A 14,928-nucleotide genomic window follows, 5' to 3' on the forward strand; every position below is an offset into this window, starting at 1 on the left:
TGCACTAAGAGTTTTAATTAGCTGACAACATACCAGAGAGTGTAGCTTGGGGAACAGTGGGTTGGCTTGTCACTGGTGACCTCCTGTGGACAAAAACAGCACTACATCAGAGGAAGAAGCACACGCTGCTGCCCCCTGCTGGGGTTCAACACACATTCAGCATTACAGGATGAGGCAACAAAAGGCTTGGCTCACAGGGGGGGTATGAATATTTTTATGTATGTTATTCATTTATATGCCCCTGAAAAAAGAGACAAATGAAAGGGCTGAGGAGAGTCAGATTAAAATGTCTTTGAATATTAGATAAAACTGCAATGTGTGAATTTTTTAAAGTGCATAAAAACGCCCTTGTTTCACTTCAAATATTCAAGGATCCAAAAATAGTCAAAGACAAAGCCTGCTCTCCCTTCAGGTAGCCTTCATAATTATTTAGTGAAGGAGGCATTTCCAGGGCACAACACTGAATAATTATAGATGCTGATAATTCTGTTATGCACTGCTTTATATATCATATTGATGTGTAGCTAAAAGCCTGCCAACCCAAGCTGCTTCTATCTGCTGCATAACAAAGGAGAATAATTTTAGCGTTATTGACCGTCTCTATCGTCTGGGTACAGAGTCAGGGACATTCATCTGAGGCATGATGTTCTCTGCACTCAGTCCTGAGCCAGCGAGTTGGAGAGATGCCAAATAATGCAGATCATATTTTCCTTGAGCACAGCTTGGTGATCGTAAACTGGTTAATCATGATGGCAAAAGTGTTTCCCCACGGGAGCAGAGAGAAGGAGACATTAGCAAACACACACTGCAAACTAAGCAGGCAGTCGTGACGAGTGTAAGTGGGGGGGAAGGGGTGTCTGACAGCATGATACTGACTTGTTAGTGGGTGTTGTGACATTGGCGAGGATGGTGAAGTTGCTTCTTACAGTTCGTAGGCTGGCCAACACCTGGGGGATGGATGGACAGCGTAGGAGGGAAAGAAGGAGGAGGGATGGAGGGAACAGAAAGGAGGGGGGGGGGGGGGGGGGGGGGACAAGTTCACTGCACTAATTAGCCACCTTTTCTAGTCATTTACAGCAATTAAACATGTCAGACGAGTTACACAAGGAAAACATACCTGAGCGAAAGGGGTGACGATCATGTCTTCGGCGTGCCTGCAGGACAAAACATGAAAACAAAAAGCGCAGAGATTAATGTGAAGGGTCTGTGCAGCTGAGGCGCTCTGTGTTAGTGTTTATATGAGAGGCTGTATCTGTGAGCTGCATGTTGACAAAGACCTATGTGGATCTAAACAGAGAAATAGTCCTGCAATGCACTAATGGAAGGTTCTGGGTGAGTTAAACTTACTGAAAGACAAGCCAGGAAACAGAGAACAACAGTTGATGTTAAGAGGATTCATCATGATTTCATTAGCATAATGAATGCATAATTGCAATCATAACCACTGCTGTGTTGATTGGGATAATGTGCAGTTACTGTGCTGTGCTGGAGTGGACACTACACGTTTAAGAAACACGTTTAAAGGGACAGTTCATCCCTAAATCAAAGATTTAAAAAAATGTTCTCTTACCTGTAGTGCTATTTATCAATCCAGGTGTGTTGGAGCTCTAGAGATGTCTGCCTTTTCTCAAATAATGGGACTAGATGCAACTTGGCTTTTGATTTGAAAAAACCAATGTCTCTTTTCAGAAAGCATGACACAAGATAATCCACTGACGTTGTTGTGAGCAGTTTCATGTAGGAACTATTTTCTTTCTAACAAACTACACTCACCCACCAACCAACCGTATCACCACACACAAGAAAGTGTGCAACTACTCATGGATGACAGGATATAACAATAATATCCTAACTAATAGTTCACCTCATCTGAGCTAACTAACATTACAGCTTAGCCAAGGAGGGCGGCATTAATGTTTACATCTTGCACTGTCACAAGATCAAGCCTCTTGTGTTGGAGAAGATACATGCTTTCTTCTGTGCCATGTGGCTGCAGGTCCTCGCTCCAACCAAGCAGGAGCACACTTCAAGAAATCAACTGAATGAAGACAGTTCAGGTGATTGAATAGGTTCAGTCAGGTGTCCTCCTGCTTAATTGGAATGAAAACCTGCAGCCAGCCCTTTGATGGATCTCTTTAAGGGCGAAATCCTAACACTATTGTTAATACATTTACAGTATTACCTCGTGCCCTATGGTAGAAGTGTTCCCTGGGCTTGCCTAAGTATAAATCTGAAAAAACGTTTTAAGTCGGGATGTTACGATACACTCAACTCACAAACTACTCAATATATTTTCTCTTAACTTTAACAAATTAAAGAGAATCCCTTTTAATTTCTCTGAGGCAGGGTAAACTGTGCAAAACAACGCATATGTCCTCTTATGAATAGCAACAGAAATTATATTTTATGTAAAATAACCAAAAATGTATTTTGATTTTTTTTTAATCCCATATAAAAATAACTAAATGAATAATACAAATAAATAAAATCTCTTCGAATAAACAAACTAAGGCTTGCATGTTTTCCTAGTTTGGATGCACCCCTGTGTGCAGCGATAAGGTTGGCGGGATAGATCCAGGATGAAGGCTTCATGCTTACCCCTCACTGTTGATGGAGGAGTTGCGTGACATGGTTTTGGGGGATGTGTCGTAGTCGGAGTCTGAGCGGTACAGGAAGGACTCCCTGCGCTGACTCTGGGGGAAAGAAGGGTGGAGCACCAACCCAGGACTCGCCTGCGAATCCATGGGACTGCGGCCTGGCGAGGGACCATTCTCTGAATCAAAGCTGAAGGGTTAGAAAGGACAAGACAGAAACTGGTTACACATCATTTAATTTGGTACTGGTTTCCTCGCTGCTTCTCTTATCTCACAGCAGAAACAAAATAAGCCTCAAACACAAGCCTCAGCGTCCATCCTCTTGTAGTGTTTCTAGTTTCTTGCAAGGAAGTTGAAGAAAGGGAGATGTGACAGACGCTACAGCATGAACCCATGCAGCTTTGACTCTGAGGTGCCGTTGGATTGGCAGACTGCCACCGGGCTGCCCTGAGAATTACACTCTACTGACAAGTCATATTTTAGAGTGAGCCGTGTTTAAGTGAGTAAAATGAGCCACATCAACGGCAGCGTCTCTCTGGGCCAAAGCTGTCTGTCAGATGACGTGAGTGATTGAGATGTTTGATTTGGATTCAGATCTCTTTAAGGGCGAAATCCTAACACTCTTATTAATACATTTACAGTATTACCTCATGCCCTATGGTAGAAGTGTTCCCTGGGCTTGCCTAAGTACAAATCTGAAAAAACGTTTTAAGTCGGGATGTTATGATACACTCAACTCACAAACTACTCAATATATTTTCTCTTAACTTTAACAAATTAAAGAGAATCCCTTTTAATTTAGGTAGGGTAAACTGTGCAAAACAACGCATATCTCCTCTTATAAATAGCAACAGAAATTATATTTTATGTAAAATAACAAAAATTTATAAAAAAAAAAAAAAATCCCATATCAAAATAACTAAATGAATAATACAAATACATAAAATCTCTTTGAATAAACAAACTAAGGCTTGTATGTTTTCCTAGTTTGGAATTTATTTGTTTCAGGAAGATCAGCATATCTTCATTCTCAGGCAGAAGCTGAAATCTCAACAACAACAACTCAACAACAGCAAGCAGAGTTTCCTGTCTATAGGAACTCATTTGGGACAAACTAGATTTAAATGCTGTTCTGTTCTGGTCTCAGCCTTACGGAGGGCTGACTTCAAATCCTGACATGACACATGGATTTTGATCTCAACAGTTTGATTTTTGAAAAACCCTTGTATGTACCTCATTTTTACTTAATTTGGTTGTTTTACTTTTTTATTATTTTTTCCTCAAGTCTGTAATGGCACAAACTGATTCTAGCTTGCTTTTTCATTATCCTAAATTATGATTTTCATCTCTTGTTTTTGCAATCCCTTGTATTTTAAGTTTTGAGGGGTTTTTTGTGGTAATGCTCCATCCAAGAAAATAATTGATCACATTTTAAATGGTGTCCAAACACTAAAGTTAATCAGTTGAATTATATTCTGATGATCAAGTGTAACATTGTTTAGCTTTTGTATAAAAAAACATGAATTGGAAAACATGGTCCAAATATCAAGCTATCACATTCAAGCTATCTCACATTCACAATGTGCCCTGTTGGCTGTTAGCAAGCAAATGTTGGCTATTTGTTTGCAAGCTAATGTTAGCTATATGTTAGCAAGCTAATGTTAGCTTACCTCTATTTCCTTATTGTTTTCATAGATCAGTCATTAATAATAGTAGTTTCCCTCTGAGTTTCTGACGACTTAAATAACATTTACATACACAGTAGCAGTAGCAGTATCCCTGTCCGTAGCCAAGGCCAGATTAACCATATGGGCAACTTGGCAATTGCCCAGGGGCCCACGCCCTCCTAAGGGCCCAGGGCAGTGTGGGCACGAGCAAAATATCTGGTTATCTCTTGCTTATATGTTAAACTGTCCATCAGAGCCATTGCTTGAAAATGAATTATGAGGTGACAGGGTGATTTCTGTTTAAAATGAGCTGAGGACCAAAATGATACTTCATTCTAGATTCTTGATTTTTGTTTGTGTCTTGTCTTCCTCTGTGATGGCTATATCAATTCAATATGTTTGTGCTGCTGGGAATAGGTGTTGGTAAATAACTACTGGATGCTTTGAAAGTGGTTACTTATTTTTTTGTGAAAATTGAGGACACTTCCTTCCCTCTCTATTTCTATCTTTTTGTATGGTATCCTTGAGTGCCAAGAAAGGTGCCTTTCAAATAAAATGCATTATTATTATTATTATTATTATTATTATTATTATTATTATTATTATCATCATCTATGTAGTGGGTCAATTTTGCCAGATTATACTGATGCTGATGTGTTTTGTTTACATAACATGTGAGTGAGTGGCCTCATGAGCTTTTGCACATCTGTATATGAAAATGCACTTGATGACAGTTAGTTATTGATGTATTGAGTATATTAACTGTATATTACTGTAATTTATTCTATATTTTGTCAGATTATGGTGATTGATGGCCTTGGGTTGTGATGATGGGGCCCTTGAATATTGTTGCCCAGGGTACAGCAAAGTGTTAATCTGGCCCTGTCCGTAGCACACAGAGATCCTCAGACAAATCTTCAGGAAATCTCACAGCACTGTTAAGGGTTAGTTTACTCCTGTAAAATAATCTGTTTTTTGCTAACAAACCATGAAAATAATCAGGAAAAACATTTGGACAGTTCATATTCTTTTGACAACTGTACCACTTGCAGCACTGTCTGGGACCACTAGTGAACTGTCATTCTCTGCAACCAGTTAGGCTCCGCCCAATCGGTCTTTATGTCAGCAAGCAAATGGTATCTATTTTTTAGCAAAAAAAATAGTCTTACCATACTGTATCTAACCTTTGGGCATATGGGACTGCTGTTTTGGCAGTAAATTTTCTTATATTTTAAGAAAAAACAAGACCTTCCTCCCACAAATAACAACACCATGTCTCGTTAGTACAGCGGCTGCACCATGGACGTAGCTACCTAACTTCTGCACGTTCATTTATTTTACTTTATCACCTATCTTTTGCGATGCCTAACCATGTCTTTTTCCCCCCCTAACCTTAAACAAGAAAGTTTTGTTCCTTAACCTAATGGAACAGCGACCTTTTCATGTTAACAGCATGTTTAGAATAGAAACTGGTACGTTTAGGTATGAGGGCGTGTTGATCTCCTGCCACCTGTAGGGGCATTCAATTTGGTATCACTCCTGCAGGTAGTATTTGAGAGTAGGAACGACATAAAACAGAAGACTGGATATATGAAAACAGCTGTATTGTGCTGAACACAATCAAGTATTCTGTATCTGTAAACTCATAACAAGTTGAAGATGAAAAAAAAAAACATTTCATAAGGAAAATAAACACGATTTGAGCAGTTTCCCTTATTTCTTCCCTAAAAGTCAGTACCAGATCCATGACTTCAGACACATCACAACAAATGTTGAAGCTTTTTCCTTATCATGCTTAATAGTCTTGTGCCACAATTACACTACTTATGTGCATGTGCTACTTATACTTATCATCAGGAAACATCTGCAACAAAAAAGCAAGACACAAAGCGGAAACTAGATAAACTGTATAACATCCAACCCCAAAATATTCTGCCACCCAATCGCTGATTAACATTAAACCCAAAACACAAGGCTGAAATTAATCTGCTGGATCCATCCAAAGACGAGCGGAGCCAATGGGGACACGGCAACACGCTTCTCAGGTTACGCTCGTCTCTGTTTCACCAACACCTGCAGTCATGAAGCATTTATTCTCCAGCAGCTCTCTGCAAAACTCCTCACAGATGAAACACGATTCGATCTTGCAGCTAAGAAATGAAGTCAGTATTGATCAAATGAGGTTTAGAGTTCGGCTTCCTATAACACGAAAATGGTGTAAAATTTTACAACAAAATCAGACACATACCAACTTATCTGACAATGTTTATGAAAGGAAATCTGCTTGAATTGTTAGTCATTTCAACTGCTACAAGACTTCAGATATACTTCATGTGAAATATATAAAAATATACTTCTATAATTACACTTGCTGGTGCTGCAGAGTGTAATAAACGGCCTCTTTCTATTAGGGAGGTGCAGAACACAAAACTTAAAGAAAAGGGTCAAACAGATTGCTAGATAACATCTCTAAATCAGGACACTTTACAACATTTAATCAGTCTTTTAAATATATACACATGTATTTATATATATTTTTTAAATTAGTATATTGAACTGTAAATGGATTGTCGTGTTTGTTTGGGATGTTTTGGACACTTTGCATGTTGTTTAGCTGCCTCCAACTTGTTGTGGTGTGAGAATGGACAGAATATCAGGGACCATGATGGAACTACATCTAATATATATGCTTTTTTTTCTTGCTATTGTGATTGAACTCGTCAAATAAACTAAACTTTTGCGCTGCAGTCAAATTTTTGGACGACAAGGACAGATAGGGAAGCAGGTTGCAGTGCAGCTGCAGCATCTATTTTTAATGTAGGATCACTTTTATCTCCACAACACCTCCCTGCTTTTCCTAAACTTCTTAAAACTTCTGTTGTCAACACAGTTGTGAGCTGTTTTCAGTTTGACTACTAAAATTAAGCGTGAAGCATGATATTTTTAGAATTTACTTCTAAATTGGCCAATTAGGAGCCACTCCTCTCCCCCAGAAGGCTTTGAGAATAGATCAAATTATCATTAAAGAAGTTTCCCCGGTAATGAAAAGCACATCAAAAATGTCTGCCAGGGGGACACTCTGCAAGCTGCACGCGCTAATCCCTGATTTTATTTTTTGCAAACTTTGTGAGTAATTATGAGACTTCAGCATTCCGAATTCAGCACTTCCCAAAATCTAATCCATCTGAATATGCTTATTAGAGTGTGTGCATGGAATATTTTACTCAGAAATCTTCCGGAGAGAACAGAATTACAAGCAGATTGCACAAATGTTTGTAATGTTTACACCATGAGTGGCTTGGATGCAGAGTTGTACCTGCAAGTACAGTGAGATGAGCGTCTGCGTTCCTGAATACTGCGGTTCAGTTTCATACGTCGAAACAAAGCAGAGCCCCCGTGTCCTCGAGGCTGATCGGCCGGTGACACAGGTGAGGTGAGAGAGGGCGCAGGAGGTGGACCCTCAGGACTCTCCCACAACGTCAGCTGTCGTGTCAGCTTCCTCTGACTCATCGCTGCCAGCTTTGGCCCTGGTGGAGCCGACCAGTTAAAGAAAACTCCCCCAGCCTCCACTTAAAACTGTCTGTCTCGCTCTGTTTGGCTGTCTCCCTCCCACGCAGTCCCCCTCGTCTACTTTTTAGTGCGTCGACTCACGTCTCAAGCAGACAGCACCTGCCGTATGTGGTGCACACTGTCCTCAATCCAGAGCAGGATCTAATAACAAGGCCCGATCCTCCCTTTAGTCTTGCTCTTGTGCCGGAGGAGTCAAAGTGCATCAACATGCATATCCTGCGCTGCGATCCTCAGGCCCTGGATGCTTAAACTCCAGTTCCCCTCTTCTCACATCCTTCCCTGGATTTATGCAGGTCTCCTTAATCCTCGCCTGTGCAGGTTTGTTTGAGGTCGCTCTGTTTCTCAGCGCCACAGAAGAGAGTGCTTCTGATATTTCACCACCTCAGCTCTGTTTGCTGCTGCTGTTGCTGCTGGGACCGGCCCAAACTGGACCTCTGTCCCCCATCTGGTTGCAGTGGCTGCTGTCTCACATTCACAAGAGACAACCAGGGCTGCAAAAACAACTGTAATGATCTCTGTTAATGTCCTAATTAGGAAGCTTCTCGCCCTTCACGTTGTTTCAGTTACTTTTTATCTCCTCCCCTGTGCCTCTCTGGTGCAAGCATGTGCTCTCACTGTCCTTATCTCGCAGCTCGCAGTTCCTCTGCAGCAACAGGAAGGCTGATCAGCAAGAGTAACAGGCAACAGACGCAAGAGTACAGAGGCTGTGTAACGAAGATTTGAAGAGAAGATAGAAAACAACCCAGGAAGAGGAGGAGAGAAGAGAGAGGAAAAAATGTCAGGGGGAAAGGGGTTGACTCATACCCCTGTGTAAATGTTTACATGTTCTACTAAAGAGCGTGCAAGGTTTGCGCCCAAAACATATTTTGACATCAACAGCCTTGCTCACCAACAACACTTTCCTTGGCCTTTAGATGTGAGCAGACGCAGTGTTAGCTTAATATTCCTCATGAGTGACAATTAGACCATGAAAAAGCTTTCAAACGAGGTGCATTAGGTCAACCAAGGCTAATTCAGTGATGACATCGGAGACAGGAATGTAAGGCAGCCTGAAACAGGTTTTTTTTTTTTTTTTTTACATTGTTTCACAACACCCTGCAACCCAAAATGAGGAAATACTTGACTGCAGTGTTGATAAAAAAATAAAAAAAAACACATTACAGCAGGTATCAGGTTACCAGCAGATCCTGCATATCTCGCTGACCGTTAGTCAGACTGACCTAAGATTTCGTATGTGGCTTGCGCATGGCATGAAGGTATGCATCCTCGATTTTGAAGATTTTTGAATTTTTCTAAATATTATTTACGTAGGACGTGATGCGGCATTGCACTGTTTCCAATCGTACGTCTTTTAGGGGAGCTCCGCCCCATTGTGTGATAGGCCTTCACCTGGTCAGTAACACAATTCACTCTGGAGTCCATTTAGCCAACCTATTTTTCTGAGTTTTAAAGTGCGCTACAAGGTTCGATTTTCCAATAGTATTCGAAAAGTTTCCAGCACATATCAATGTTCAATGTGTATGAGCTGGATGTTGTGCATTCCTTATGAAAAGTAAGTGTTTTATGGAGTTGCAGACGTTGTAGTGTGGCAAGTAATGTTCTATTACAAACTTCCTATGGGCACTGCACTAGTTAACTAAATGGCAGTTGGAAACAACTCTGTTGCAATCTGGCAACTTTCCAAGTTGTTCTCAGTCATGATGGAGCACATTACATTCTTGAGGCACTGTCATGTTACTCACTCACTTATTAGCAGCAGTGGAAGGAGTATTCAGTCAAAGTGCATATACCTCATTAAAAATACGCCACCACAAGGCAAATGTTACTAAAGTAAAAGTATGTTAGTGTTATCAGGGAAATGTGCTTTAATTATTATGGCTCGTACATAATGTAAAAGCAGAATTTTACTGTTATAGTTGGTTAAGTGAATCTTATTTTGAGCTATCAACTAATGATTTTTTTTCATTACAGATTAATCTGCTGATTATTTTCCCCATTAATTGATTGATTGTTTGGTTGGATTGTATAAATTGTTGAGAAATGCCATCACAGTTAACCCTTATGACTTCATGGTGTCAAGAAAAACAATTTTCAGATTTATGATGATGTGTTTTCCAGATGATTCAAGAGGGTTTTTAAAGTTTATTTAGCTTAAGAAGTCAGGGAATTTTCTTAACCCAAGGACCACTCCATCCTTCAGTTCCTTAGAATGAAAAAAATTAGAAAAAAGTGTGATTTGAAAAGTATAGCTGCCAGACAAATGTAGTGGAGCAAAACATACACTGGCTTCATCTCAATAGTCCTCCTTGACTCCCTCTCTCTTCTATCACTTAACCCGAAAAATTATCAAGTCCTGCTGTTTTAAAGGACGTCCCAATCCCTCAAATGTGGAGAGAGGAGGCAAGGATACACAAGTGCAGCCTATGCAAAAGAGTTATCACTACACGGCTTATAAATGCTCCACCTCCAGATCTATAGCTTGCAGAATGTAAACAAAGCCATGGCGGGACAGTGATCATATCACAAATGTATGTGGAATTTATTTCAGAAGGGCATACCATAAGGGCATTCTCCAGTAGAAAATGTACATTTCAGACATGGAAACAAAAAAATACAGAAAAACGGAAATAATACACTGAATACCATAATTGAAAAGAAAAAGATATTTGTTTCAATAAACACATAAATCCAAAATTCTATGTAGGATGTATGAAGTGCAGTGACAGGTGATACAGCGGTGCACATGTTTGTCCCACATCATCTTTACTTTTGACAGGGGGCGGAGCTAAGACATGAGGAAGAGAGGGAAATGAGGATGTGAAATAACCTAATGGAATGAATCCAGTATTTACCTGTGAGATGTAAGATGTAAGATTTTAAATGGCAGCAATCATTTGTGTGTCAGATATGTATGCCCAAGTAATAAACATAAACATCTATTCTACTTTCTTTACAAAAATCAATGAGATCAGATCACACTTTCCAGCCTAATATGCTGCTGATTCTTGACAAAATCTAATTCGTAATTTCTGCTTGTCTGAGTGGAAAACTCACTCCAAACACTTTTTTGTTTTTGGTAGCGGAGCTAACCTTTAGTCCGTGTTTGGAATACAGATTAGACAATTTAAATCGTGAGTGTATCTGTGCGTGTTTGTGTGTGTGAGAGAGAAATTGTGTGTGCCGGCACATCTGCATTTGTGTTTATTTGAGACTTTCGTGAAACACAAAGGCGAAAGATAGTCAAACTTTGCAAGTCACAATTTGAATATACACTGCACATACCAAATGAGAGCACAAATGAGATGACTTGTGAATACTATCTGTTTTTCCCCTCAGCCTCTCTGCAAGAGCAGCGAACAAAAAAAAACACAAGAAAAACCTGCTGCATGAATTCGGTGTTCCACCTTTCAGCATGCAGCTTAAAGCTGGAGCACAGTGGAGAACACAGTAAAGATAAGATGCCTTGTCAAGCTGTTTCCTCCTCTCCTCCTGCCTTCCACATTCTGTAGCTTACCCTTTCTTCTCACTCTCACTTTTCCCTCCCATCTTTTCCTGCTAGAGAGAGTAACTATCGTTTGTTTATGACGCACAGGGGGGATAGATGGTGGAGCTTGTCTTGGAAAGTCACTTATGAAAAGGCCTCACATACAGCCTGTTTGAACAGTGCCTTTGAAAGACAGACTTTGGAAAAATGTCAAGAATTCTAATTCACATGACAGTTACTATTGTAATCCCTGGAGAGCTGATGAGGAGACAATTATTCTATCTACTATTAAATACACGAGTCCCAGCTCAATAATAGCTGGTGAAACCTCTCAAAGTGACTCATGTAGATGCACACACACATACACACTCTCACACACGCACACACACACACACACGCAGACACACACGTGGATACACACACTGGCAAAAACACACCCCCATGTTGCACTTAAGCGCACACACACACGGATGAGTCTTAACGCTGGAGCTCTTTTGTTTTCAGTCAAACACTGTAAAAAGGGCAACTAGATGCATGTGCACACCCTTGTGTACACAGGGTGATTATAGGCCGAGCTGTGGGCAGCTCTCTGCGTTTCATTATGTGAAAGCAGAGTCCCTGGAGTGTATCGCTGCGGACAATGACATGATGATCAGAGGTTTCAGAGGGAAGGGGATTTGTGCCAGCTGAGTGACTCCTTCTTATGGGAGATAACAAACCGTCTCTGTCAGGATGGAGAGGAGCACATTAAAGCTGCTGTCTCTCATGTAGCCCAGCTACCTGAACTGCCGCACTCTGTTAACTCACCGGGGCTTGGTGACGCACGCCGGAGACAGACCCATGGTAATAGATATGTTAACAGCGCAACTCTGATTCATTTTGCGTGACTGAGAGATGTGGTCAGTGACTTGGAAAATGTAAAGCTCATTTATCGCATGTGCAGTAGCTGTGTAACATCAGGCTGAATTGGATTTTTGTAGAGAGATCTTACGCACAGGTGTTACTGTAGTGTGGTTATTCAATTAGGACTATGCATCGTCTTACAGCAAGTCCTTGTGTGCAGAATAAGCCGGGAAAATTGAACTGTTCTGCAGCACTACTTCATTTTCTCTCATCTCTGCACACATTTCTGCAACAAAAGGGGGAGCCCGATTTCATGTCATTAATACGGAAAGCTTCAAAGGGCTTTGGAGCTCCGAGTCAATGCAGCGATTAGTTTAATTAAACCTATAAGTCTATATGAGAGTGTAGAGCAGATTCACATACATCCTCTCCACTGACCCTCTCTTGCAATCGATTATTCATTAATAATCATCATGGGGAAGCCCCCGGCTGGTGCTAGCTGCTGCCACATCAGCATTTTCCAAACAGGTCTGGTTGGTGTCAGCTCTCCTTTTCCCTCCATCACCCTGTATGGTGCTGTTAATCAGGCCTCTCTGAGGGGATGAGCCAACAGTCGCTCATTTAAGCTACTTTAAAAAAAAGAGAGAGAGAGGGAAAACACAGTCAATCTCTTACCCCTACCCCCTTTTCTTCATTCTCTTCAGCTCACTAAGTTAATGATTAACCTGCCTGAGTCCATCACCCTCTCTCTCCCCCCGCGACACACGCACAGTCCGTACTCTCAGCTCAGTGGAGAATGACAGTTATTTCCTGCCCCCGCTTCCTCCTCTGCCAAGCAAGCACAGATGCTTATTTCCACGTGCAATTTCAACCCCCCCTCCCCTCTCTCTAGTACACCCCCCACCCACCCATGAGCTGTGCCTCACCCAGGCATTTAGCACCTGGCTGATTGCTACCAGCGAGGGGGTGTCAGTGAGGGGAGCTGAAGGGAAGAGAAGCGGGGGACTTGCAAATTGGGAAAGGGTGCTACTTTTATAGGCTGACCATATAATCACAGCTGTACTCTATTGCTGCGGTTGAATCATCTGCGGATCTATCGAGCACATTAGGGTTTTTATTATGAAGCACTCTCAGGCTGGGGCATGCTTTTAGGGCAACATGCCCATAACTGACACATCTCAAATGACATGTCCAGAGCGGGCTTGGCTTCCCCGCTTGCCTCAGCTTGCCCTTTGTGCCTCTCAGGCAATCACAAGAGAGATAGAAAGACAGAGGCACGCTCAAGCCTGCTTCCATTTTAATGTCGACATTTACAGTAGAATGCACAAGAAGCAGAAGCTCTGAAGGGAAAGTGCTGGCGCCACGCCACATGGGCAAAGAGAGGGCATCTGGCCACTGGAGCTTCACAGAGCCAGGATGAGAATAATGCGATGACATACGTGGAGGAGGGGAAAATACAAGACAGGGCACTGGAGCAGAAACAAACAGTGTGACAGTGACAGGTTGGTCAGTAGTCACACTGTAAAATCTGATCTGTAGTGAAAGTTACTCATCTTTTGTCAGTAATTTAACTTAATTGAATTAAATTTGTAGTCATCAACAACCATTTCAGAGCTTATAATCATAAGCTATAGCTTCGTGACTCCTTGTAACCTAGCTGCTGAACGCTCATTAAACTCATCAATTATGTTGGCCAAGAAACATCATTATCTTATTAGCATACTTTCCAGCAAACATTGCATTTAAAATAAAGCTCTGCAGAAGCCCAGTTTGCATCATAGACTGTATGGTTTGAATACAGTTGCATGACGGAGGCTTGTTATGAGTCTTTTCATGCATGCATCTCAGATGAGTCACAGATATTTTCTCAGATAAAAAATGAAAACAATACTAACCCCGATGAAAATTCAAATCCACTTCAGCCCCTACCCCCACACACTCAGCTTATAAGTCAGCAGTGCTGCAGTGAGATCTACATTTCATTACTAATGCTGGACTGACTGTGGCTGTGTGTGGCAAAGAATAACACAAACTGTACTCACAACTGTGCATCGAGTTTTACAGCATTAAGTCCATCAATAATGAAAGGATTGATCTTTTTTTATTATGCTTTCTTCCAAAAGTTATGCAACAAGTTCTTAGGATATCCTACAAAATATGACCAGTCGCCATTCTTAATGGCACTACTTAGTTAGGTTTGAGCACCAAAACTACTTGGTAAGTTTAAGGGGGGAAAACATTGTTAGGGTTTAAACTACTACTTCAGTTATTAACTTCCAGCTGGACATGAAGACTGGTCTCATGGGTGAAAGCCACACCATCACTCCCTTTCACCCTGAAGGGGACCTATATGGCTTTCATATTAAGTTGCTACATCACCAGACAAAATTTCATCAGATAGCTTCAAATTTCAGTGCTAGGCTTGTCACAAGCACCACTACTTTGGTGCCAAGTGACTAAACTCTGAAAACATGATGGTACTTGTTTTTCTATAATCCCACAGGCCCTGGAGGGAACCAGGGATGCCCAGTGCCCCTCTATGCCCTGGCACACAGAGCTCCCACCGGATGATCAGGCTTTGTGCGCTGCAGCATGGAGAGAGACCGGGCTGAGTTTCCCTTTAATCCAGACAGAACACCACGGTTAAATTTCAGCCTGCATAAAAGTTTTTTCAGCCTCACATTGTTGAAACAGAGCAGATCATTTTGGTAGTGAGAGCAACAAGTTAGCAGACTGCCAAGTCTCGTTGCCCCAAAAAGGGCAAAAAAGG

At 41.3% G+C, this 14,928-nt stretch overlaps 1 protein-coding gene across 2 annotated transcripts in view; it reads right to left on the reverse strand.

Annotated features, from left to right (window-relative positions):
- Positions 1-14,928, reverse strand: part of pde4a (phosphodiesterase 4A, cAMP-specific) — a 56,327-nt gene that overhangs the window by 17,994 nt on the left and 23,405 nt on the right. The window contains exons 1-5 of one of the 2 annotated variants that reach the window (XM_059347685.1): positions 7,578-7,786; positions 2,599-2,784; positions 1,118-1,154; positions 877-947; positions 34-83 (exon numbers count right to left, since the gene is read on the reverse strand). In XM_059347685.1, the coding sequence (XP_059203668.1) occupies positions 34-83; positions 877-947; positions 1,118-1,154; positions 2,599-2,784; positions 7,578-7,771 (538 nt within the window). In that variant the 5' untranslated portion in view covers positions 7,772-7,786. Of the gene's footprint in view, positions 1-33; positions 84-876; positions 948-1,117; positions 1,155-2,598; positions 2,785-7,577; positions 7,787-14,928 lie in introns of those variants that run through there. The other variant, XM_059347684.1, reaches the window with a different exon arrangement.

Source organism: Centropristis striata, chromosome 13 (assembly GCF_030273125.1).
Source record: "Centropristis striata isolate RG_2023a ecotype Rhode Island chromosome 13, C.striata_1.0, whole genome shotgun sequence".
Lineage (NCBI taxonomy): Eukaryota > Metazoa > Chordata > Actinopteri > Perciformes > Serranidae > Centropristis > Centropristis striata.